This window comes from Orbilia oligospora (assembly GCF_000225545.1).
Source record: "Orbilia oligospora ATCC 24927 unplaced genomic scaffold scaffold00083, whole genome shotgun sequence".
In the NCBI taxonomy this organism is placed as follows: domain Eukaryota; kingdom Fungi; phylum Ascomycota; class Orbiliomycetes; order Orbiliales; family Orbiliaceae; genus Orbilia; species Orbilia oligospora.
The window spans coordinates 1424878-1446950 of record NW_011645640.1 but is presented as its reverse complement, the minus strand read 5'-3'; the positions used below and the strand labels follow the sequence as shown (position 1 = coordinate 1446950).

General features: G+C 44.7%; 6 protein-coding genes across 6 annotated transcripts; 2 read left to right on the top strand and 4 right to left on the bottom strand.

The window, feature by feature from the left end:
• Positions 1 to 710: 710 nt before the first annotated feature.
• On the top strand, positions 711 to 2258 carry AOL_s00083g413 (uncharacterized protein; the record flags this gene model as incomplete). Its single annotated transcript, XM_011125592.1, has 5 exons — positions 711 to 732; positions 846 to 1064; positions 1166 to 1388; positions 1458 to 2009; positions 2078 to 2258. 5 exons carry the CDS (start codon positions 711 to 713, stop codon positions 2256 to 2258), a joined length of 1197 nt encoding a protein of 398 aa, XP_011123894.1.
• A 320-nt stretch (positions 2259 to 2578) lies between these two features.
• Positions 2579 to 3427, top strand: AOL_s00083g412 (uncharacterized protein; the record flags this gene model as incomplete). Its single annotated transcript, XM_011125591.1, has 2 exons — positions 2579 to 3072; positions 3181 to 3427. The coding sequence occupies 2 exons, from the start codon at positions 2579 to 2581 to the stop codon at positions 3425 to 3427; spliced, it is 741 nt and encodes a 246-aa protein (XP_011123893.1).
• A 608-nt stretch (positions 3428 to 4035) lies between these two features.
• On the bottom strand, positions 4036 to 5580 carry AOL_s00083g411 (uncharacterized protein; the record flags this gene model as incomplete). The annotated part of the gene is made up of 2 exons (XM_011125590.1): positions 4036 to 4976; positions 5115 to 5580. The coding sequence occupies 2 exons, from the start codon at positions 5578 to 5580 to the stop codon at positions 4036 to 4038; spliced, it is 1407 nt and encodes a 468-aa protein (XP_011123892.1).
• Positions 5581 to 6156: 576 nt separating this feature from the next.
• AOL_s00083g410 (uncharacterized protein) lies at positions 6157 to 7233 on the bottom strand (the record flags this gene model as incomplete). The annotated part of the gene is made up of 1 exon (XM_011125589.1): positions 6157 to 7233. The coding sequence occupies one exon, from the start codon at positions 7231 to 7233 to the stop codon at positions 6157 to 6159; it is 1077 nt and encodes a 358-aa protein (XP_011123891.1).
• Positions 7234 to 7987: 754 nt separating this feature from the next.
• On the bottom strand, positions 7988 to 10157 carry AOL_s00083g409 (uncharacterized protein; the record flags this gene model as incomplete). The annotated part of the gene is made up of 5 exons (XM_011125588.1): positions 7988 to 8479; positions 8544 to 8821; positions 8895 to 9311; positions 9443 to 9651; positions 9784 to 10157. 5 exons carry the CDS (start codon positions 10155 to 10157, stop codon positions 7988 to 7990), a joined length of 1770 nt encoding a protein of 589 aa, XP_011123890.1.
• A 1849-nt stretch (positions 10158 to 12006) lies between these two features.
• AOL_s00083g408 (uncharacterized protein) lies at positions 12007 to 13724 on the bottom strand (the record flags this gene model as incomplete). Its single annotated transcript, XM_011125587.1, has 2 exons — positions 12007 to 13047; positions 13131 to 13724. 2 exons carry the CDS (start codon positions 13722 to 13724, stop codon positions 12007 to 12009), a joined length of 1635 nt encoding a protein of 544 aa, XP_011123889.1.
• Positions 13725 to 22073: the final 8349 nt, after the last annotated feature.

The following is a 22073-nucleotide window of genomic DNA, read 5'->3' as shown; positions in this document are numbered from 1 at the left end:
TGGGATTTATCGGTCTTATTTTTTCTCTTAATATAAATTATACCCCATCTCTGGCCCAGTGCTACGTTTTTTTGTTTTTCATTGAGATATTGTCGTTTTTCTCTCTCTTTTCTTTCCTTTTTCTTTCTTTTCGTATACAAAAATACCAAATTTTGGGAGGATCGGTTCGGGACGAGGCAGGACTTTGCTGAACGACACTTCTATCAATTAATACTTAATTACTTACTTGCTATATACTTTAAACTTAATCATGTTAATTATCGATTTTCTTTGCATGTTTTCTTTGGGCTTCATTTCGATGTCGATTTTTTAATTAACACTTACATGTATCATCGATCGCGATGTAGTTAGTATTAATACGTCTTAAAAGAATAAAATCCAAAAAAATTTTAAAAAATAAAAAGAAAGAGTACAATTGTATCACGAGCGATAATTCGAAAATAAAATAAAATATGGTGTCACAGATTTGATTATGAAACTGTCTTCAAAGCTCGGGTATCCCAAGAATTCGAACCCCAATTGAAAGCTCCAAAACCCAACAACGAAGATTTGTTGCGTAGATGTCTGATCACGTGATACGCAAAATACCTTTCCTGCTTTCTGCGACAGAGCTGTTCGCAACCTCTCAATCGAATTAAGTTGACTCATTCCGAACCAATCCGCTTTCTTTCCCATCTCCATCGTCGTCAATGCAGAAAATATTCAAAAGCATGGTGACCGACGGTATCATAGGTAAACCTCCAATCGTTCACATGCAATTGCTGTCAGCTTTTTTTTTTTTTAAAAAAAAAGATCCATCTACAATCCTTCATTAAACAGGTAGCTAACAAAACTATCTTATATAGCGGTTAACAAACCCGCTGGTCGTACTTCCGCCCAAGTTCTACGGAATCTCCAAGTTACCTTCGGCAAATCCGAATTCTTCGCCGACCACCTCGAAGCACAGAAGGCATATTCCGACCACCAAGATCGTCGGCAGTCTACTACGAGACGATCCAGGAAGAATAGGAAGGGCGATACTCAAGTCAAATTGGGACATGGAGGGACATTAGATCCCATGGCCAGTATGTGGAATATATCCCTAGGTGTTACAGTTAAAACTTAAAGGAGGAAAATGAGGGGAAAGAGAATTTATAGCTAATACGTTGGTGTGGGGGAATTCTAGCTGGCGTATTAATCGTGGGAGTTGGAAAAGGTACAAAGCGGTTATCAAACTATCTCGACTGTACCAAGGAGTACGAAGCAGTTGCAATCTTCGGCATAAGTACGGACAGCTATGACAAAGAAGGCAAGATCACGGCGAGAAAACCTTACGGACATATCACAAAAGAGGCTGTAGAAGGCGTCCTAGACAAATTCAGAGGGGACATTTACCAGCGACCGCCGATGTAAGAGAGAGGCCATATACTGTCTGAAATGAAGACCCACGAGACTAATTGAGCTAATCTGATTTATAGGTTCTCAGCGTTAAATCTTAACGGGAAAAGACTATACGAATATGCCCGTGAAGGAATACCCATCCCCGTCGAAATCAAGAAACGACCGTGTACGATATCTTCCCTAGAAATTACAAAATTCGAGGCTGGAGACTCAGGACATGAATGGGCGTATCCTACGAGGGAAGCTTCAGAGGTAGAAAAGGCCGCAGCAAAGGCGTATCAGGAATTAGGTATGGGAGCGGATAAAGAGGAAGACCTAAAAAGCGGTATCGACCTTGGCCCCAACGCTGTGAGCGACGAGGAATTTGAGGCATCTGAAAAGAGGAAAGCGACAGCTGAGGCGGTTAAAACTGCAAGATTGGCGAAAAGAACGAAGAAGTATTATGATCAAAAGGACGGAATTGAAACTGCAACGGAAGAGAAGAAAGAAGCAGGAAGTGAGGGAGAAAGTGAGAAGGAACCAACGCCACCACCGCCACAGCCGATTTATCATGAAGAAGGCAAACCATCAGTCGTTCATCTAAAGATGACAGTGTCGCGTGGTACATACGTCCGATCCATTGCGCATGAGTAAGTTCATATGTGCCTAATTGTGCCCCGACACGCGGGAATTCACGAGCTAACTCGCGTTAAAACAGCATTGGTGAGGCGTTGGGTTCTGCAGCGACATTAGTCGCATTGACGAGATCGCGACAAGGCGAGTACGAGCTCGGGAAGAACGTGATTGCATGGGAGGATTTCAAGCCGGGTAACGACGCTTGGGTCGAACAAGTCAAAGAATCGCTGGCAAAGTCGCAGGAAGATGCGGACCAGTTCTAAGAGCCCGTTTATTATTTACCTTCCATATCGCATATAACCTGTACAATATTATTGGACCGCGCGAGTGTACGATACGAGAGAATCGAAGCTGGTGGAAGCCTGAATTCGAATTAATTGAATATTGGCGGTGACGTTTTACCGAAATTTGGGAAATTATGACATTCTGGCCTCAGTCGTGTTGCCAAAACTAAAGCGGACATAACCTCGAAACCTCGTCCGCTTCTTCCCCAACCTCATCCTCAACTTCATTTCCCATCATCTATCTTCTTTTCTCCTACCGGCATCCACTCAATTGGTACCCTACCGTCCTGTCCTTCACAATGCGCTTCCTCTCCGCCCTCCCGTTCGTCGCCTTGCTCACAGGTTCTGTTCTGGCTATTGACCCTCCAACCGGCAGCAAGCCCTCCGAAGAGCCTTATGCCATGAACACCAATGTTAAGGTGACCTTCCCAGACAATGACTCACCTCTAGGGATCACTGTCGTCAATGGCAAAGTCGCCCGTATCAATGTCGAAATTACCAACCAAGAGGCCTACCCAATAACGGTTCAGGCGGTGGGCGGTCAGCTCCGAAAGCACGACCGTTCAGTAATCCTTCGCAACTTGACGGTCTCCAAGCAAGGAACTGAGATTCCTGCCTCGGGTACCACGAACGTTCCGTACTCGTTTGTGCCAAATATGCACGCTCAGGATGTTGTCTTGGAGCTCGGTGTTCTGTTTTCGGTTGAGAAACACGGAAAGGCTGTGCAGTATACTGCTTTCAATAGCACTATCTCTGTTGCAGAACCACCAACTAGCTTGTTGGATCCTCAGATGTGAGTTATCCTTTTTTCTTTTCTTTTTTATATATATGTTTTTGGAAATTTTGTTCCACAAAACAGGATGTTGGAAGATAAGGACTTGTTTACTAATATGAACTGCAGCCTCTTCCTCTACGTCTTCATCCTCGGCCTCGTCTCTGCTGGTGGATACGTCGCCTACCAAACCTGGGTTGTCCCCATGCTCCCCAAGCCAAAGCGTGTTCGCCCAGTCGTCCCAGTCGAAGCGAAGACCACTTCTACAGATGTTAAGACCGGATTCGACGAGAGCTGGATCCCAGAACATCACTTGAAGCGACCAGCCGCCCAGAAGGTCCGAAGCGGTGGCACTCCAAAGCCAAAGGCAAAGTAAAGTGTAGGAGAGAAGAAGGAAAAAATATATTACTTCCTCAGTTTGGTGGAAGGCCTTAAACGGCCGTTGTAGATGAATTCTTTCATGGCGGGCAAGCTATTTTTTAGCGAAGATGCTTTTTTAAGTATGTATGTATAATTTATAGTTCCTATTTTGTATTTCTTTCTTTTGGTATTTCCCTTTGGATATTATGGATATATGGGAAACAAAAAGGAATAACAAAAAGCGAATTGATACGATGATTTTATGACGATGAAAGGCGGGTTCTATTTTGGTATATTAGCATGTGTATTACCCAATGGCATATACAACTTTGCATAATGATATAAGTATATAGTGCTGTAATATAATGTCTCGTTTCTTAGTTTTCTTCGTGGTTGGTTTGGCTTTCAAGTTGTAAAATAAACTACAAGATCTTAAGACGAGACGAAATGAGATATATAAAGAACTATTCTAAATATATGTTCGAATCTTAGTACAAGTAATACAGCCTCACTGAAATATTTAACATACTTCGAATAGGTATTTCAGAGATACATTAACTTCGAGATGCCATGAAGTGTCAACATGCTTGATATCGATATTGATATATCTTCTCTGCAAGGCCATTATTGTAGTTGCTGAACCCTACGTGGGTAAGGGATTTTCTCACCACCCGCCTGATACAAAATGCTAAGCCCTTCCGTGAACTCCGCAACCTCCCTCAAATCCCCAATAACCATAGCTTTATACCCGACCCCTTCCTCAGACCCTTCTACAATCGTCTCTGTTTCCCCGATCTCCTTGTTCCTGTCAAATAATATCCCGACCCCTCCAGCTTCATAGGCACCCACCACGTCCTCCTCCTTATTATCCCCAACATGATACCAATCCCACCCTTTCCGCGCCTCCTCGATCCCAAACTTCTCTATAACCGAATTCCTTGCCGCCTTCCTCGCCGTCTCAAAGATCTCCTTCTGCGGTTTCGCAGCCCCAATTTCACAACTGGTAACTAGAAAATCTACCACCTGATCCCCGCCTATAATTTCATTCTTCACATCCAAAGCCTCAAGCATCAAACTCTTCGACTCCGATGTTAAAACCCCAGCTTTCCTCAACGATTTGACAAGTTTACTCCCTTGCCTCCTCAACGAACTTTTCGTCTTTTTCTTTTTAAGTTCACCGTCTTGAGACATGGCTCGGTGGGTAATAGCAATACCCATCGAAGAGAGTACACTGGCTACCCTATTATCGGAATTGGAGATTACACCGATGGTTATAGTACGATACTTCCAATCCGCTTCACCCTCGCGGGTTCTGGTAGCCACGGCTTTGAGATCCTTGATGTTCCAAAGGAACGGGATGGTTCCGTTGAAGATTGAGTAGCCGGTATCGGTGGAGAAATGGGTCCACAGGGCTTCAGCGAGGTTTGTGGGGTATTTTGTGACGGTCGAAGTGGGGAGTAAAGGTTCGAATGTCCTTTTTGTTACTTCTTCCCACCATTTTCTTGGGTCCATGCCTTTGGTGTGATATCCGTAATTTGGATGTGATGTTGAAAGTTCCTTGAATGCTATATATATCATGATATCATCCCGCCCGATTTTTATATTAGTGATATCTCTACAAAATAACTTACTCTCATGTAAAAACATAATTACATATGTATGTATATAGGATGGATGGAATAAACAAAACAAGTAATTCATACCATCTTTAAAACTCCTAGCAACATCACCAGGATCCAACCCTTTCAATCCGCACTTCTCCGCAACGAGTGCATACTGCCGTCCTAAATCTCCATTCTTGATTTCATATAACGTCCCCAACGCATCCAGCGTAATCAACAAATTCGTCGGTTCTTTATCACCCTCCTCAGCCTCTTCTTCTTCCTTCCCTTCTTTCTTCACAGGTTCTTTCCCTCCTCCTTCTCCTTCTACCTTATTTACCTCCGGAAACTTCCTAAGGTTATCCCCCAAACTAGCCTGAAGGATTATATTCCGCAACACGTTATCATAGTCATCAGACTCGCCTTGATCTCCCTTGGAGAATAAAGGTTGGGAGATGTGGATTCTGCGGATTAGTAAGGGCTTATGGACCGCCAACCGACGACGGGCGCACGATGATATTGATGATGAGAGAGTCCGGGTTAGAAGAGTTCGTTGGAAGGGGTGCATTGTTGTTGATACTTTTGCATTTGCATGATCAATATAATATCGATCGATGGTATCTTTTTTTTCTCAGGATCAGGATATCAGAGAGGGAAGGATTTCGAGAGTTGGATTTTGAGGTGAAACTGTGTTGTTTTGATGGCTGGCTGAGCCCAGCCACTGGGCTTCGGTAGCTACTTCTGTATAAGACTATGTGAAACGGAGCGAAATTTCGAAACGAGATTCATGTTTTTATATACTTGGATAGTTGCTTCTACTTTCCTTATTTGATAAACTTCTAATTAGGCCTTCTTTTTTCTTCTATCTACATACCTTTGCTTGTTTATTGAAATCACTAAAAAATCGTATGAAGGAGAAACTTGAGGTTCATGCAATTCACCTTTTTTTTTCCGTTTTGAACAGGAAAAAAAGGTCGTATTTTTTTATTTCATTTCATTGAATTCAGGATATAGAAAGAAAAAAGAAACTCGTATCATATCTGCTTATGAATATTATTACATCGCTAAACATCATAATAAAAAAAATCAAGAAAGAAAGAAAAATAAAAAGAAAATAGAAAATCAAAGGTATCCCTTCGTCACATTACAATGTAAGTCCAAATCCTGCCGGCGCAACTGGAAGGGTACCAGCAGCCGGGAGGCCACCAGTAGCTGGAAGGTTACCGACAGGTGCACCGGTCACAGGCTGAACAGGAAGATTGCCAGCAGGTGCAGAAGTTACTGGTTGAACGGGAAGGTTACCAGCAGGTGCAGAAGCTACAGGATTAACTGGAAGCACCGGGTTCGCACCCACAGGTCCACTGGAAACCGGGGTAGTAGGAGTGGTCGGAGTGGTCGGAGTAGTAGGCGTGGTAGGAGTAGAAGGTCCACCAAGGTCCAAACCGGGGATACCGGTGAATTTACCTTCCTTGAAGTCCTTAAGAAGCTTATCCAATTGATTGGCATCCAAGTTTCCAAGCTGTTCGATAGCACCGGGTGTAGCCTTCAAGATATCAACGACGAGAACAGGAAGACCCAAAGATGGTAAGAATTGAAGAATCATCTCTGCTTTATCGACACCAGGGATCGTTGGGATTTTTCCGGCCTTCAATTCTTTAATCGTGGCGGATAACTGTCCACCCGGTAGATCTGTGATTTTGGTGATGAAACTATCCGGCGCGGCTTTGATCAAGTTCACCATGTTTTCCGGAACTCCCAAGTTCGGTAGAACTTGCATGATCAACTCCTTCGGTGAAACTCCAGGTAGGTTTGGGATCTTTCCGGACTTGAGGGAGTCAAGACTGTTCTTCAATTGACCGAGCGGTTGTTTAATCATCTGCTTCAGTAAGGGATCTGGAACGGCGCCGATAAGTTCAAGCATATCCTGTGGAACACCGAGAGTTCCCATGAGGTTTAGACCGATCTTCTTGATCAAGGATCGTCCGCTAAACGTGGCAGAGTGGGTGCCGAATTTTCCGGACTTGGCTTCGATAAGTTCATCCATGCCGGCTTCGTGGGCGGCAAGTCTGATCTCATCGTCGGAACCTGTGGCGAGCTGCTGGAGGGCACTAAGTTGTTCGATTTCATGATTGTTTTGTCGACTGTATAATCGAGAACCGTATGGAGCGGCGAGGGTTGTGGCCGTGAGGAGGAGGGAAGTGAAGAGGATTGATACTCTCATTTTGACAGATTATTTTATATTAAAACAACTGAAGGACCGGCCTTGAAAGAAGGAGAAGAATGAAAAATAAAAAATAAAAATATTAAATAAATTTGCTGATGAAAGAATTGAAAATCGATAAAAAAATGATGTATCGACCTGGACCAGCCAGTATAGCAAAAAAAAGAATTGAAAACTGAAAGGAATGCTGTGGTGGTGGAGGAAGAAAGAAAAGATTCTCGAACCTGTCAGCTATCAACCTCACCTCACCACCGGAATCATTCTGCTTTTTATATATCCAACCTTCCCATAGCCGTGAAAATGTATATTTATCAGAATCTGTCTCTTCCTAATACTGCGGAGTGTCACGGTGTGATAATGTCTGGTGTTGCGGATGAAACAGCCTGCCAAGCACTGTCATCTAGCCGCAAAGAGGCACACCAAGCCGTTTTAGCTACTGTTCGCAAGGAACCGTTGCACCTTTATGTCTTAGCGGGCTGCAGGAAGATACTGGTCAAACCGCTGCCTCAGAAGTCTGTGGTGGCTGTGATTGCTTGATGCTTGGTGAAAAGGTACGCAAATTTGGGGAACATTAACCTTGCACAGATCTTGTCAAGGGAGAAAACAAATCACAGCTTGAAGCTTTGCGGGTATCGAATCGATGTCATGGACAGCTCATTAATATAGATCTCATATGTCTATCATACCACGCTCTTACTCTTGGGAGTATCATACTTATCTTACATCGACAATCTTTGTCCTACCAATGGTAAAATCAGACTAACTTGCTGATATCAGGTGTCACGACGAACTTCCCTTTTAGTTGTCCCATTCCCCATGCTCTCCCCTTCGGTTTCCCTCTCTCATCTAACGCTCCACTGTCCTTCTGCAGAACCACGATGTCTTGCAAAAAGTCGCATTCGACTCCTCTCTGAACTTCAAACTCTATCCCGCCAAACACCATAGTAACTCTGCCCGACCTGTGAACATTTAATTTTCCAGCTGTACCAGGCGGTAGCTGCGCTTTCTGAACATCTGCAAGGCTGGTATATTTTGGTTTGGGCTTTTCTTCCTTTTTGATAGCCGGCTGATTGGATGAGCTAGCGGCGGCCGGTGCCGTGGAATCTTCTTCCTTGACCTGGGCCTCTGCATCTTCAACATCTTCGACAGGTTCCATAAGTGGTAAGACAGGCGGGAATTGGAATAAGTATAGTTTGTTCTGTTTCTCGTCCGGTCGGGGTTCGGGAGGTATCATGGCGGCATCATCCTGTCAAATCCACTAGTTAGCGAGGCCCTTCCCGAAAATGTTGGTGAGAACTTGGGGAGTATACCATATCATGGTCTCCCTCGGCATCCACACCCCTTTCTGGCAGCGCTGGACCCAGTTCATTTAACATAGAGAATCGATCAACTTCGTATCTATCGATCTCTTCGAAATCCTCCTGCGACTGAGGAACAATTATGTCCTTCTTGCGGTTCCCAGATCTCGACCTAGCCACCTGCTTCCGCCGTCTATCTTCAGGGGAGCTTGATTGTTTCTTCTTAATCTGTTCTGGAGACCTGGTAGTCCGTCTAGTAGCTTTCGGTGATTCTGACGGTTCAATTTTGACTAAAATCCGGCCCCGTATTAGTAAACCTTCCCTGAGCCTTTTTTTGATCCTTGACTAAGATTGATAACCTACCCCGCGGTCCTGTCCCCGAATCCCTCCTCCCAGATCTCGCTTTCCTCTCCTCCAAGATCTCCAAATCAACCTCTTTACCCTTCCCTTTGACGTCTTTCTTTCCCTTTTCTTCCTTCCCCCCACCTTGCTGCGCCGACTTATCAACGTGCTCCCTTCTCTCAATCCTAACCGGTGCGAACCCTCGAACAGATGAATATTTCTTCTCCCCACCTTCTCCATCCTCCTCTTCATCGCTGCTAATCATCTCAATCATCTCCACATCGACCTTCGGCCCACCCTCCGAGTCCGATGACGAATAGGGCTCATCTTTGATCTCTCCGTCTTCCCCGATTTCGCGTTTAGTCTTCAATCCACTCACTCGATTAGTTCGGAAGGATCGTGAAAGGCGTTCTATCGAAACCTTCTGTTTTCCGCCCACTATAGTAGTAGTAGTAATAGTAATTCACAACAAATGATCAGTTCCATCGTTTCTATTATAAAGTTTGCAAGGGGATTGATTTGTGATAAAATGATAATCTTGGGGAATTTATGATGGGGAGATTCCTTACTAGTAATCACACTACCCATGGAAAACGGTCCCGAAGCAACAGCGACCTCTTCCCGCTTCGGTCCACCATCACCTCTACCGAATCCACCTCTACCCCGTCCTCTACCCCTAGCACCACGCCCAGAAGGTCCACCACGTGTAACTCCGAATGCATTAAGAGAATCACCCTGTGGTGGAGGATCATATTGCCGGTTTAATTGTTCTCGTTCCCTGCACACCACATCATACCCTGTCAGTCAATCTTCTTCATCCCATTAATCCCAACAAGAAAAGAAAGAAAAAACCATCACACCCGCCAGCCGCTCCCAAGAGAAAAAAAAACAGGGGGGAGATAAATCATACTCTTTAGTTTTCCTTATTGTATTCTTCGGTGCAAATTTTAATTTCGGTTTCGGTCGTTCTCCTGGTGCGAGGACGGGCGGTTGGACGGTTGCTGTGGATCCGGAAGCCTCGGCTACTGTAGAAACGGTGGTGGCCCTTGTTGAACGGAGATTTGGAGCGGCAGGGTTATTTAAACCTTCGAGGCGGCCGGAAGGGGGCGGGATGGCGAGCGGAGTGGATTCAATGGGTTCTGAGGGTACTGATGCGGATGATTCAGCTGCTGTCAAAGATGGTTCGAATTCCTCTTGCTTATGAGAATCTTCTGCAGCGGTAGAAGAAGAAGCAGCGGCAGCTCCCCCACGTGGCTTCGGAGGCCGTCTAGGCTTTGGCGGCATCTTTCGAGATTCGGCAGAGGAGCTGTGGTGGTGATGGTGGTGATGATGGTGGTGGTGGTAGTGGTCGGAGTGGCTGCGGTGGGGAACGGGAGGGTTCTCTGCTCTGCTATGGTAGCAAGGGAAACCCGAATGACTGGAAAAATTATTATATTGGAAGAAGCAATTATGCATGAAAACAGGCCAAGCTTTTGGTAGCGTGCCCTCGCTTACGCCGCCAAGCGAGCTGCTATATTTAGACGTCAACCGCAACACATAACGGCCTGGACAGGGCTGTTCCGGCCTCGTTCGCCGTCAATCGAACCACCACCGTCAGGCTGGTGGGCGCAGGGTGGGCGCTTAGCTGGTGTGTCTGGTCCTTTACATGTACATGGGCTAATCCGGGGTAGATGCAGGGGCTGGTGCTTAAGGCGATCAAGATCTTGCTTCTTGCTGCTGTCGCTGTTGCTGCTGCTGACTTAACATTCCTGGGCGGCTGGTGCAGGTCAAGAGACTATCGGTGGCAATTGATTCGATTCTGATACATTTGTACAACTGTTTCCGATTGCGATCTCAGATCTGATCTGATGCGACATCTGACCATACATGATTGGTCGTTTTCTACTTCACGTCGGAGATATTATCTGGACTCCAGCAAGGATGCATTTTTTATTGTGTTATACACTTATTGATATTTGTATTCTTTCCATTCCCCTTACTTAGGTACACGGAAGCAGCTTAGCGGGTGCTCGAGGTATTCTTCAGCCCCCTCCCCTCTCAGCCCCTATTGTGGAGAGATAAAAAAATAGGCAAGCGAAAAAAAAAAAAAAAAAAAAAAAGATAGAGTACTCAGATCAGTAGCAACAGCAGGCAGCAGCAGAGAGGAAGAATATGGCTGCGTATGTAGTACAGCCCTTGAATTGAAAAAAAGCACCCCTTGGATAGAATGGACTATCATGCAGGGTCACCTTTATTTCTGACTGTTATATTGTTGTTTGTATGTAGGGGAGATGGATAGTAAAGCGGTGATCAAATCAACAAAAACAAAAAAAGGGACGCAGAAAAAAACCTAGCAATGAAATCAAATAACTCCGAAACCATATTTTCAAAAGAAGGATAAGGAAAGGCCAAACCGGAAATGTGATCGAAGAGGAAATAGGGAAAATACAATCAAAACCGATGACCGAAAGGAAATGGAGGAGGAGGAAGAGGAGCCCCAGACAAAAGAAAGTTATAATTGAGGAACCCATAGGAAATGAAGAAAACGAGGGGAAAACACCGGAGGGAATACAGACACTAGAGTTAATACATGGATATATCCCACATCAAAGCGGAAAGGAGCAGGGACAGGGAGGGAAGAACAAGAAAAAAGAAGAGAAAAAAAATCTCGCAATCATGAATATTTTGCCGACTGAACCTGATATGCACCGACGCGATGAACTAAACAGTAAAGCAACAAAAGATAAAGATAAAAAAGGAAAAGGATAATACAGGGTTAGGACTTTACAGGGTTTGCAAAAGGAGGTTCAGGATGAAAGATATCGGGGGCGAGAAGCGAGTTTCGTAATGGCCGTCGTGTTTATAAGTCTATATGTGATTGTTGTTTTTTGAGAGTCGTAAAAAGAGGAATGAGGTGAGTGTTTGCAAACATTGGCGTCGTAGGTCGGGTTGGCGATGACCGTGGTGAGGGAAAGCTGAAAAAGGTGGCGAACTATAGGAACTAGGTGTACAAGATATACAAAGCGAAAGGAAACTTTAAAAACCATTCCAGGTGCTTTTGTTGAGAAAAGATATCCGAATCCGATGTTGGATGGGGAAAAGAACTGAAAGGTGGCCGGTAGCGGAGGATATATGAGGGGGGGGGCCGGTCCGCTTAGATCTGCTCGGGTGTGACCTTGCGCTTCTTTGGTTTGGGAGCCTTTGGTTTCATGATACCGTTGGCAGCGGCAGCCTTTGCGGCATTCATGCGACCACGGCGAGTACCAGCTTCATCCTCGCTAATACACTGATCGGCTGGGATTCCAGCATCCTTGCACCGTTGGCAAGGGCGTTGACGGTCGCAGCCCTTCTTCGACTTGCGGCATCGTTGGCATCGCGGCTTTTGGTTTTCCTGGGGTTCAGGTGGGAGCATAACACCCTGTTGGATATACTTCCCTTCAGGGTTTGCGAGATTGGCAAGGGATGTGGCTGCTTCCAAACCGTTGAAGCTTGTATCTGCCGATGGATATCCCGGGAAAGCGTTGAGTTGCGGAGCAGGGATGAGATTGTTGGTAGGCTTCTTAATCTTCTTAGGCTTGGAGGGTGCCTTCTTCCTCACACCGTTGGGAGGTGGGGGGGCCTGACGATTAGGAGCAAAGTGTGACCTCTTATGGAGCAGAGGGATTTCATCGTCTTCATCCTGGTAGTCGTCGGATGCGACATAGTTACCATCGCGAACATCGTCCTCAGCTTCTTCATAAGTAAGGGTTCTGCTATATCCGACTCTGACAGGGCTGGTGTGTTGGCTGTAGCCGTGAGAAACAGGACTTGGGAGCAGGGTGTGTGTTGGTTGGCCGTTGTAGTCAAGATCGGGGGAGTACTGATGACGAAATTGGTGATGGTGGTGAGAGTGGCCATTATTGGTCGGCTTCTCCCCCAAGCGCATCAATTGAATAGCAGCGTCTTCATCAGAGATACAGGAAGCGATTGTGGGAGCGGGAGTTGGTAATGTGACCCTAGTATTCGTGGTCGCGCTCGGGGGAGGAGTAGGTTCAGTACCAAGGGAGTAAAGGTAGGCAGATTGAGGGTGAGCATATGCGGTTTGATGACCAGGCTGAGAGTAAGGGGTTAATTGAGGAGTCGGCCTTGATGGACTCGCAGACGACGAAGATGGAGCACCGAATCTATTCGTCATCTCAGGGAAGAGAGGAAGTTCCTGTGTTGCCTATTAGAAATGCGAAATTTTTTTTAAAAAAAAATATAGAAATTTTTGATAAGATGAGGAAACAAAGGACATACGGAGCTCTCAAACTTTAATCGCTTTCTCCTAGATCCCTCGAGGATGTTCTCAACGGAGATTTCGGCACTGGCGACTGGTTCAATTTGTTTCCTCAGATCTGCATCAGGAGTCGGAGTACTTGATGCATGCCTCTTGTTACTCCTTGACCTAGACATAGCTGCAGAACCGCCGCGAGATTTGTTAGGACTCGTTCCTCGGCTATCACGGGTGATGTGTAGAGCCTCTCCCAAAGGTCTGACGAAGATGTTTTGATTCTCTCTGACATTGTTATAAGAGAGAATGATACGGTTTTCATTCTCATCCTCGAACGAGACACGATGGGACGACACAGCAGTCGGGCCATTGGAAAATAAACCGAAGAAGGAGGTGATGGCAGTTGTGATGGATTCGGTTGTATCGTGAGTATTGATGGTGAATTTAACGTTAGGAAGGTTGCTCAGGTCGCTGGTGAGCTCAGCGGGGTCGGTAATGAGGGTGAAGTTGACGTGTTTCGGCATATTGTGTGGATGAGAAGGAGCCACTAAGGTTGCTCCAGCGTGAGCAATAGGGGTGGAATTGGAGATCTGATCGGTCAAGATGGCTTGGAGATTCATGATGCCCAAGGAAATATGATTAAGGGATTATAGATGCGATCGGTAGAGTGACTGTTTAATAATAGGATTCGTTAGATATATATAACGTTACAACCGAAGGATATCAGGGGGGCTCGGGGGGGAAAAAAGAGAATATGAATGGAAAAAAAAGTACCTTAAAATCTATCCCAGAGCAGATACTGGGACCCGGATTAAGACGGAATAGAAGCTGAAGAAACCGGAGGATCACGCTAATGGTGACCTTTGAGGGCCGGGAAGGCTGTTATAATGAACTGCATCCGCGATGAGCAAAGAGGACCCCAAAAATTCGAGACAATAAAAAAGAACAACGGAAAATCCAGGCAGGAAGGGCCGAGAGGACACGGAGAAATGGAGAGCGAGATGCAGAGAGAGAGATAGAGAGATAGAAGCGAAATAAAAGCAGGATGAAAATGTACTGAAGATGGATGATTATTCTGATGAGTGTTGGATTTAATGGGACATACCAGCCAGGTCGGGTGTTTCGCTGTCCAAGGAATGGAGAGTAGGAGATAAGTGGTCGACGCTCAGAACAGGGAGCGAGAGCCGACGGGTGGAGAAGAGCCAGAAATCGGGGATGAAGATTGGCAAGAGATGAAAGAGAAAAAAAGGCTCGATGCCAGCGCGAGCGGATACGAAGGCAGGATGAGCAGCAGGCTGTGCCGGACGCGATAGGATGGGAGTATGGATGGATGGAAGGGGGGATGGATGAGTGCGCTGTTGGTTGGTTATATTCTCAAGCCAACAGCAGCAGCAGCAGTAGCAGTAGTAGCGACAAGTTCAACAGCCTCGAAAAGGTGACGAAGATTGGAAGACCGGATGGACGGATATGGACAGATTCCCGACAGACGAGAGAAAGAAGATATATAGACCTTCTGCGACAACAGATAGATGGGGTGTCAGTGCCTCAAGATTGAGGGTTTTAGATGTGTGAAGATTGATGGTGATGATGGGAGGATGGATGGGAGGATGGAAGGGTGAGGTTGGTTGGCTGGTTGGTTGGTTGGAAGAGTGTGTGTGAGAGAGTTGAGAGTTGAGAGTTGAGAGTTGAGGGAGAGAGCAAGAGCGAGGGAGAGCGAGGGAATGAAAGTGTGTGTGTGTGTGCGCATGCAGAAACAGCAAGTTTGAAAGGGAAGGATCGGACGACGTTGGAATCAGAGTAAAAAATAAAATAAAATACGAATCGCCAGAAGAACAATGAATGAAGATGAAGAAGTATATAAACTACCTAGTAGATAATGTTCACTCACAAGGAAAGGGTATAGTATAGGATAAGATAGTGTATTTGTCTTGGTCAAAAGGACAGACAATATAGAATATAAGCGGTTTGATAGCTATATCCTTCCACTCTTCGTAATCCAGTCCCTTGAAGAAGGAAAATAGTAGAATAGAATAAAAAAGATGATGATGATTATGATGATGATGATGATGATCCTAGTGATAAAGAAGAGGAGAAGGAGAAGGAGGAGAAGAAGAAGAAGGAGGCCTGGTTCGGGAAGGGAAGGGGGGAGAGGAGTGAGAAGTGACTGAGTACAGCGCAGTGACTGAATGAGGGGACCCGCCAACAAGCACAAGCACGAGCACAAGCACAAGCGCAAAACAGTCCAAGATCCGAATCGAATCAATCGGCTACGACCAGAAAGAGAGGGATAAAGAAAGAAAGAAAGAAAGAAAGAAAGAAAGAAAGAAAAGAAAGAAAGAAAGAAAAGAAAGAAAGAAAAGGCGACGGCTTTGTGCGGCAGTCGGTCTGCTACTTACAATTGGAGCGTCTCGACGACGAATATTCAATCGCGAAGGTAAATAATTTGCGATTTGATGTTAATTTGATCGAATCATAATTCCGAGACAGATGATAATAATATTTAGATAGATAGACAGGTAGACAGATAGATAGATAGATAGCGACAATGATGAATATCAGGTATGAAGTCTGTCGGGGAAAGAGAAGATAGAGTATAGTATCGTATAGTACCGTATAGATTAAGTGTGTGTGGAGTAAGCTAGTGTGATTAACTGTCTGTTTCGATTGCGAATTAATTGATCTGGATTGTGGACGAAACAACCAAGCAAGCAAGCAAGCAAGCAAGCAAGCAAGCAAGCCGGTTAACTTAAAACTAGCTTTACTCGAGTAAGAAGTACTTGCGAGTATAGACAGACCTAGCTACTTACTTACTTAAGTAGACAAGACGTACTTACAAGAAGAATAGAAGAATAGAAGAGATATCTAGATTGATTACTTATATATCATATCATATTTGACCCGTCGCTGCTCGAATCGCAACTTGCGCACATGTTCACAACCGGTCGCTGTACTCCTGGGAATCCATTCATGCTTCTATTTAAGACTCACGATCACTCGCTGACCTTTAATTCCAACCGTCAACCCCGTAGATCTAGATGGCGATATCATTTGTCTGCCATGCCATGCTCTTTCCCCCCTCCCCCAAAAAGAAAATCAAAAAGGGCCCAGAATTCAAGCTCCGCATTTGCCGGGTACATGCTCACATAGTCCCAAGATGGTTAATCCACCCTTCTGGCTGGCTTCTTGCCTCGATCTCATACTTAAAAGTACTTCCACTCTTCGACGGGCATTGGCTCTTGTCGATTATGGGTGCACATATGTGTGTCCTCTCTCCTGCGTTCAGATATCGCCCCAGGCGTCGGTCCCAATCCCGGACCTGATTGGCCGGTTCGATGCTGCATCCACAACTTGCTTCAGTCGCAGTCATGCATGAGAAATACATAAACAAAACGAGGGCCCCGGTCGACTCTCCACTAGTCGAACACTCTTTTTTTTATTTATTATTATTTTTGTTACTCGAATCGGTACTTTTACTTCTATCTTACTTGGGTAATTAAGAAGTAAACATTTATATGTACTATTATGTACATTCATCATATTGTTTTGCCGCTCTTTACCGTCGGCGGAGGTGGAGATGGTATCACTAGTTCAAGATATCATATTAAAATATAATTAACCAAGATATCATTGTTAATGCGCAATTCCATGACGAAGATACTACGGATTAAGAGCCTGTTAGCATGTTATTTCAGATATAACGTCAATGCTAACCGGTATTGATGTTAATATATTGTGGATCAGATCCCCACCGCTTAGCTGGCTATTAATATTAAGAGGTTATTGCTATGAGTATTAGTATTAGTATTAGTAGTAGTATACTGTCACTACTCGACTCTATTGTATTGCGCATCATCATCATCACCATCCATTAACCCTGCCCTCTTTCCCCCTTCCTCTTGTTTTTCTTTATTTTCACCATCCACATTCCAACTTCCATTTTATCATATTTTTTTCTTCTGTCGCCTTCGATTTCGAAATGCGCTCGCTAGGTTTAAATTTCCAGGCAGGGCCTGACATGATCGCACACACACACACACACACACACAAAGTAGCTACAATTGCAAACTAAACTAAACCGATGACAGAACTGACGGAACAGAAAAAACAAAAAAAAACAAAAACAGCTCAGTTCCCGCTTGTCGCAAAAACTCTCACTCGATTTTCGCCGCCGCCGGTTCCAATTTCGTCGTTCACCGGCCGAAAGGCGATTGATTGTGTTTAAAATATTTTTTACAATTTGTGATTTCAATCAATCAATCAATCAATCAATCAATCTGTTGGGCCCGGCAATTCAGCAATTCAGATTGACACAAAGTACTTACTACGTACATCGTATGATGATAATGATACATCGTACAGCACTTGCACTAGCTCCGAAGCCTGGGTCTTGGGCTACCTGTCCAACTGGCCAACCTACCTCCAGATATCATATCACCTGCAGATGTGCGATTTTCAAACCCATCGAATGTTGTACATACATACATACATACACCAAGTATCGTAGTGCATATATAGTATACGCTCGCAGCAGCAACAGCAGCAGCCTCGTAGGTAGTAGTGGTGGAATTAGTGATGTCGCATGGCTTCGGTGCTGACAGGCGTCATCAAGCGCTCGTTTTTGCTCCTTCCACACCCTCTCAAAACCTCGCTCGGAAAGAACAAAAAAGAAAATATAACCTGAATCAAAAGGAATCCGGCGGTATCTCCAGGCGTGACTTAATTGACCTTATTATCTGCGCCGTGCCGCCGTATATAATTATAAACTTTCTCATGAGCTTAGGCTTTTGCGAACGGCTGGCGCTGCACTGGAAGGAAAAGGAAAAATCGCTCTCATGATCGATATAATATCATGATCGCAAGATTCGATCTCCTCTTCTCTCTCCCCTCCCTTTTCCTTTCCCTTTCCCTTTCCTCTCTCTCCCTCCCGTCTACAATTGTACAAACCCGGTCTCTTGAATATTTTCTCCCCCTTCTGCTCCCTATTTTTTTTCGTGTGTGCGAACCTTGCGCCGCCTAGCTAGCATATTTTCATCCTTTCGGTCGCATTCGATGCATGTGCGCATTCCTCGTCGAAAACGCTGCTGAACAGAGTAGGTGCACCACCATCACCCATGCTTTCTTTTTAGCGGCGGTATGTAAGTAAATTATACAATACAATACACATAGTACATACATACACATATACGTACATACATGCGAAATCCTGCTGTTCCCATATCCAAGGCTGATAATGCCAATTGCCAATTGGCAGTGTCGGCAAAGGCCAGGATCGATATCCCGAGGTCTTAGCTCGTCACAGTGAAGGTCTGGTCTGGTCTGGTCTGGCCTGACCGGCTCGCTCCAGCTGTTATCGTTGACGGCTTATTTCTCGTCAAAACTCTCTTTCCTTTCCTTTCTTCAAACCCTCAGGAATTTTTCTTGGAACAAGGAAAGGGAGAGAAAGTAGAAGAAGAAAGGAAGAAGAAAAAAATACCGAGCTCTTGATCCCGCGCCCCCCCCCGTCCTCGTCGTCGCACTGTGGCTTGTTAAGTTAACTTGGAAGAAACGTTAACGTTAACGTCCATGGCCATGGCATCGACGCTGGCCAGGTCAGGTTTCTTGTGTACTATAACCCCCCCCCCCCCCCTGTTCGGTCCGCTTCCGTTGTATGTATACTAAGTCTTTAAACTCTTCGGCATATTCAATACTAAAGCCAATTACTAAAGTTATACCACCCGCTTAGCCCAAAACTACTTCTAAAAGCAGAGGCAATACGACACTAGTTGGATCCGTTTTGCCTCCCCTTCTCAATTCCCACCTTTTTTCCGTTCGTTCAAAAAGCAAGGCTCTCATATGATCAGAGACATGCGCGCCATGCCATGCAGGATCGCAATCCCTATGGAGAAGCCATGATGGTTGGGCGGCGGCGGCGAAGGAGGAACCACCGTCTCGCTGTCACTTCTTCGTCTTCTTCTTCTCTTCTCTTCAAATCATATCATATCATATCATATCATATCGTCCATCGGGTCCGCCTGCAGAACGCAATCATGCAAGTCTTGCCTAAGAACGGTCACCTTTTTTGTCTTCCTTCCTAAGCTACGAAGAAAGGCCAAGAAAAGCAATGGGATCCGAGTCGACTCCTCTGCTCAGCTCCCTCCACCGATTTGACTCGAGTGTTAGAGTACTACTTAACTCTAATTGTAGCGGCTGGGTTTTAAAGCTGTTTGGTTAACCGCAAACCGACGACTGTATAGTACGTGCTCCGCTTCGCTACAACATTCTGGTAGACCGCCAGTTACAGATGGGAACCGACTACTGCAAGTCAGACCCAACCATTGGCCTATTCTGACACTTTTCGCAGCGAAGGGAGGTCGAAAAAGAAACGAATCCAATCATATCGGACTTCTGTCCGTCATCCGGGCGAAAAAGGGCTGACCGAAAAGAAAACCCAACATAACTTGAGCTTGCCTCACTCATCGTTTGGATTTCGCAACAATTGAAACTTACCACAAAGAACAAAGTAAAAGAAAGAAAGAAAAAGGAAGCGCCGCCACCACCACCGCATTTTTATAACACTCCTCGATCCCTCGGAGTCAAAGAACATGTTAATTATAATTTAACGAACAGGTTGGAAAATACAAAAGAAACCGACGTTCCGGCTTTAATTATGATGATGATCTGAACTGCAGCTGTTGAATGAAACCGCCCCCCCTTGCTCGGTTCTTTCGATGCCGACGGACTTTCTCCCCAAGGAATTCTGCGACGACAGATCGCAACTAAAACACTTTTTCTTTTCTTTTAGCTTGTTATATCAGGGTTCGAGTCTCGAATGGATGCTATCCCCGAAAGTATCATCGGTAGTCATGCCGCATACATATGTGCAATGCATAATCGCTTCATTCCAGTCGACTCGCATCACCACCACCGATTTCAAAAATGGTCCGCCTACCGATCTTCGACCGCCTTCGAGATCTCCATCTACGCCGTAACAAAGTCACTAATCCAACAGCTACATACGAACCCAAGCTATACCTTCCCAGCATAGCCTTTCTTACAATACTAACCAGGATGTCTAGCCGCACACAAAGAAAAAACTACCTCCACCATCCCCCCCCCCAGCCAAGCAATTTTCGCCAACGGAAAAATATCCCTCTTGTTGAACTTCGGAAGACCTAGCTGATAGTGGGAGAAGGGAGGGGCTAGATCTAGCCTAACCCTTCCCTTACTGTTCTTTTTTCCCCCATGACCCTCAGAAGCAAAAAGAGGGGATCCTCCATTCTGCCTTGCCTGATGAAGGTCTTGTCTTGTCCTCCTCGTAAGACGAAACATGGTTCCCACCGACGACATCCCAAGCGGAAAAACATCCGCTATCGTCCGGAATGGATACAAAAGGACTAAAAAAGTAAAAGTATAAATGACCTGATTACAACTTGAATCTGCGCTGAGAATAACCAAAAAAAGGTGGAGATACCGTTCACCGAAAGAGAGGGATGTAAGAAAGCACAAGGTCGAAACGTATTGGCATGCAGCGGCATTGTCTGATCCCACTATCAATTCATGATACTTTTTTTCCCGCTTCCTCCTCCCTATTTCGATTCGGACCTCAAAAGGGCGTCGAGACGATAACGTTCCTGGGTTGCCTTTTTGTAGTTTACTGCTTGAGTTTAGTGTGATCCGATAGACCTTCACCTAGTTGGGGGGGTTTTTTTTATAGACACCGTAGAAATGCCCCATTTTTGCCGCTGGAAATTTACTACTGTCGGTATACAACTTGCCGTTGAAGGCTTAGATATATATTTTTTTACTATCATATGATGTGAGATGGCTTAGTTAGGCTAAATCTTTTCGATCGCAACCTATTCGAACCGGCGGCGTCAGATGTTGCAAAATGTTGTTGTTTTCGCACACAAGTCGTCGACGACCGCCGTAACGTAACGTTCTTTGAACCTTTTTTTCTTTCCCTTTTCCCCACACACTATGCACCCACCACACGGCTCGCAAGGATTCCCGGGATAGACGACGGCAGGGCCAACTCACCTACAAGGTAAACATTTGAAAGTGAGGGGTGGGAAAGATTGTGTATACGAAGAAGAGGTTCCAAAAAGGACGAATATCTGAAACGTATGTATTCCTTTAACGTATATTTGTTTTTTTTCTCTCTCTTTCTTCTCACTCTTCTCTTTGATTTCACTCGACTTTTAATCTTTCCTTGCATCGAACCGCTTTTTTTCTTTCTTTTCTTTTCTTTTATTTTCTTTTCTTTGCCTTTTTATTTATTTTTTATTTATTTTTTTTACTTTTCACACGACAAGGGTATGGAGCATATGTATGCAGAATAATGCACAGCGAGAGAGGGAAAGAAGTAGGGGGATTGTTACTCAAGTTTTTGATGTATCTTTTATGTGTATTGATGGTCTTAAAAGTACATTTTTATATTGAAGTTCTTGTTAGAGGAACTCTGTTTATTCTTATTATTCTTATTCTTTTTCTTTTCTTTTCTCCCGTTGGCCTCTTTTCTTTTCTTTTTTTTTTTTTTGTATGATGTTTTCGCCTCGTCTCGCCGGTCCAATAAATCAGGTTCATCGGCGCTGCATGCATCCAGTGTAATGCAATAACAGCGAGGCTACATCTCCTTTTGCTTTTCTGTCGTCGTTAACCTTTTTTTTTTTTTTTTTTTTTTTGTAGTGACAGATATAATTTCTATTTTTTTTAAAAAAAAAAAAAAAAAAAAAAAGGTTATTACACAGATATTAATATTTACTTGTCAGCGAGTTCTAACTGGGAGCCAACAAAAAATACCGGCAGTAGGAGGTATGTAGCTGGGGTGATACATGTATACATATGTGTAGATACATAAGTACCTACTTACTTACTGACTTACTTACTTACATACTTAAGTCCATGTTGTGAAAGAGAGAGAAAAAGCGAATGAAAGAAAGAAAGGACTTCCCTGTTCGATATGTTTGTGTCAACTTTTTTTTTTGTTTTTT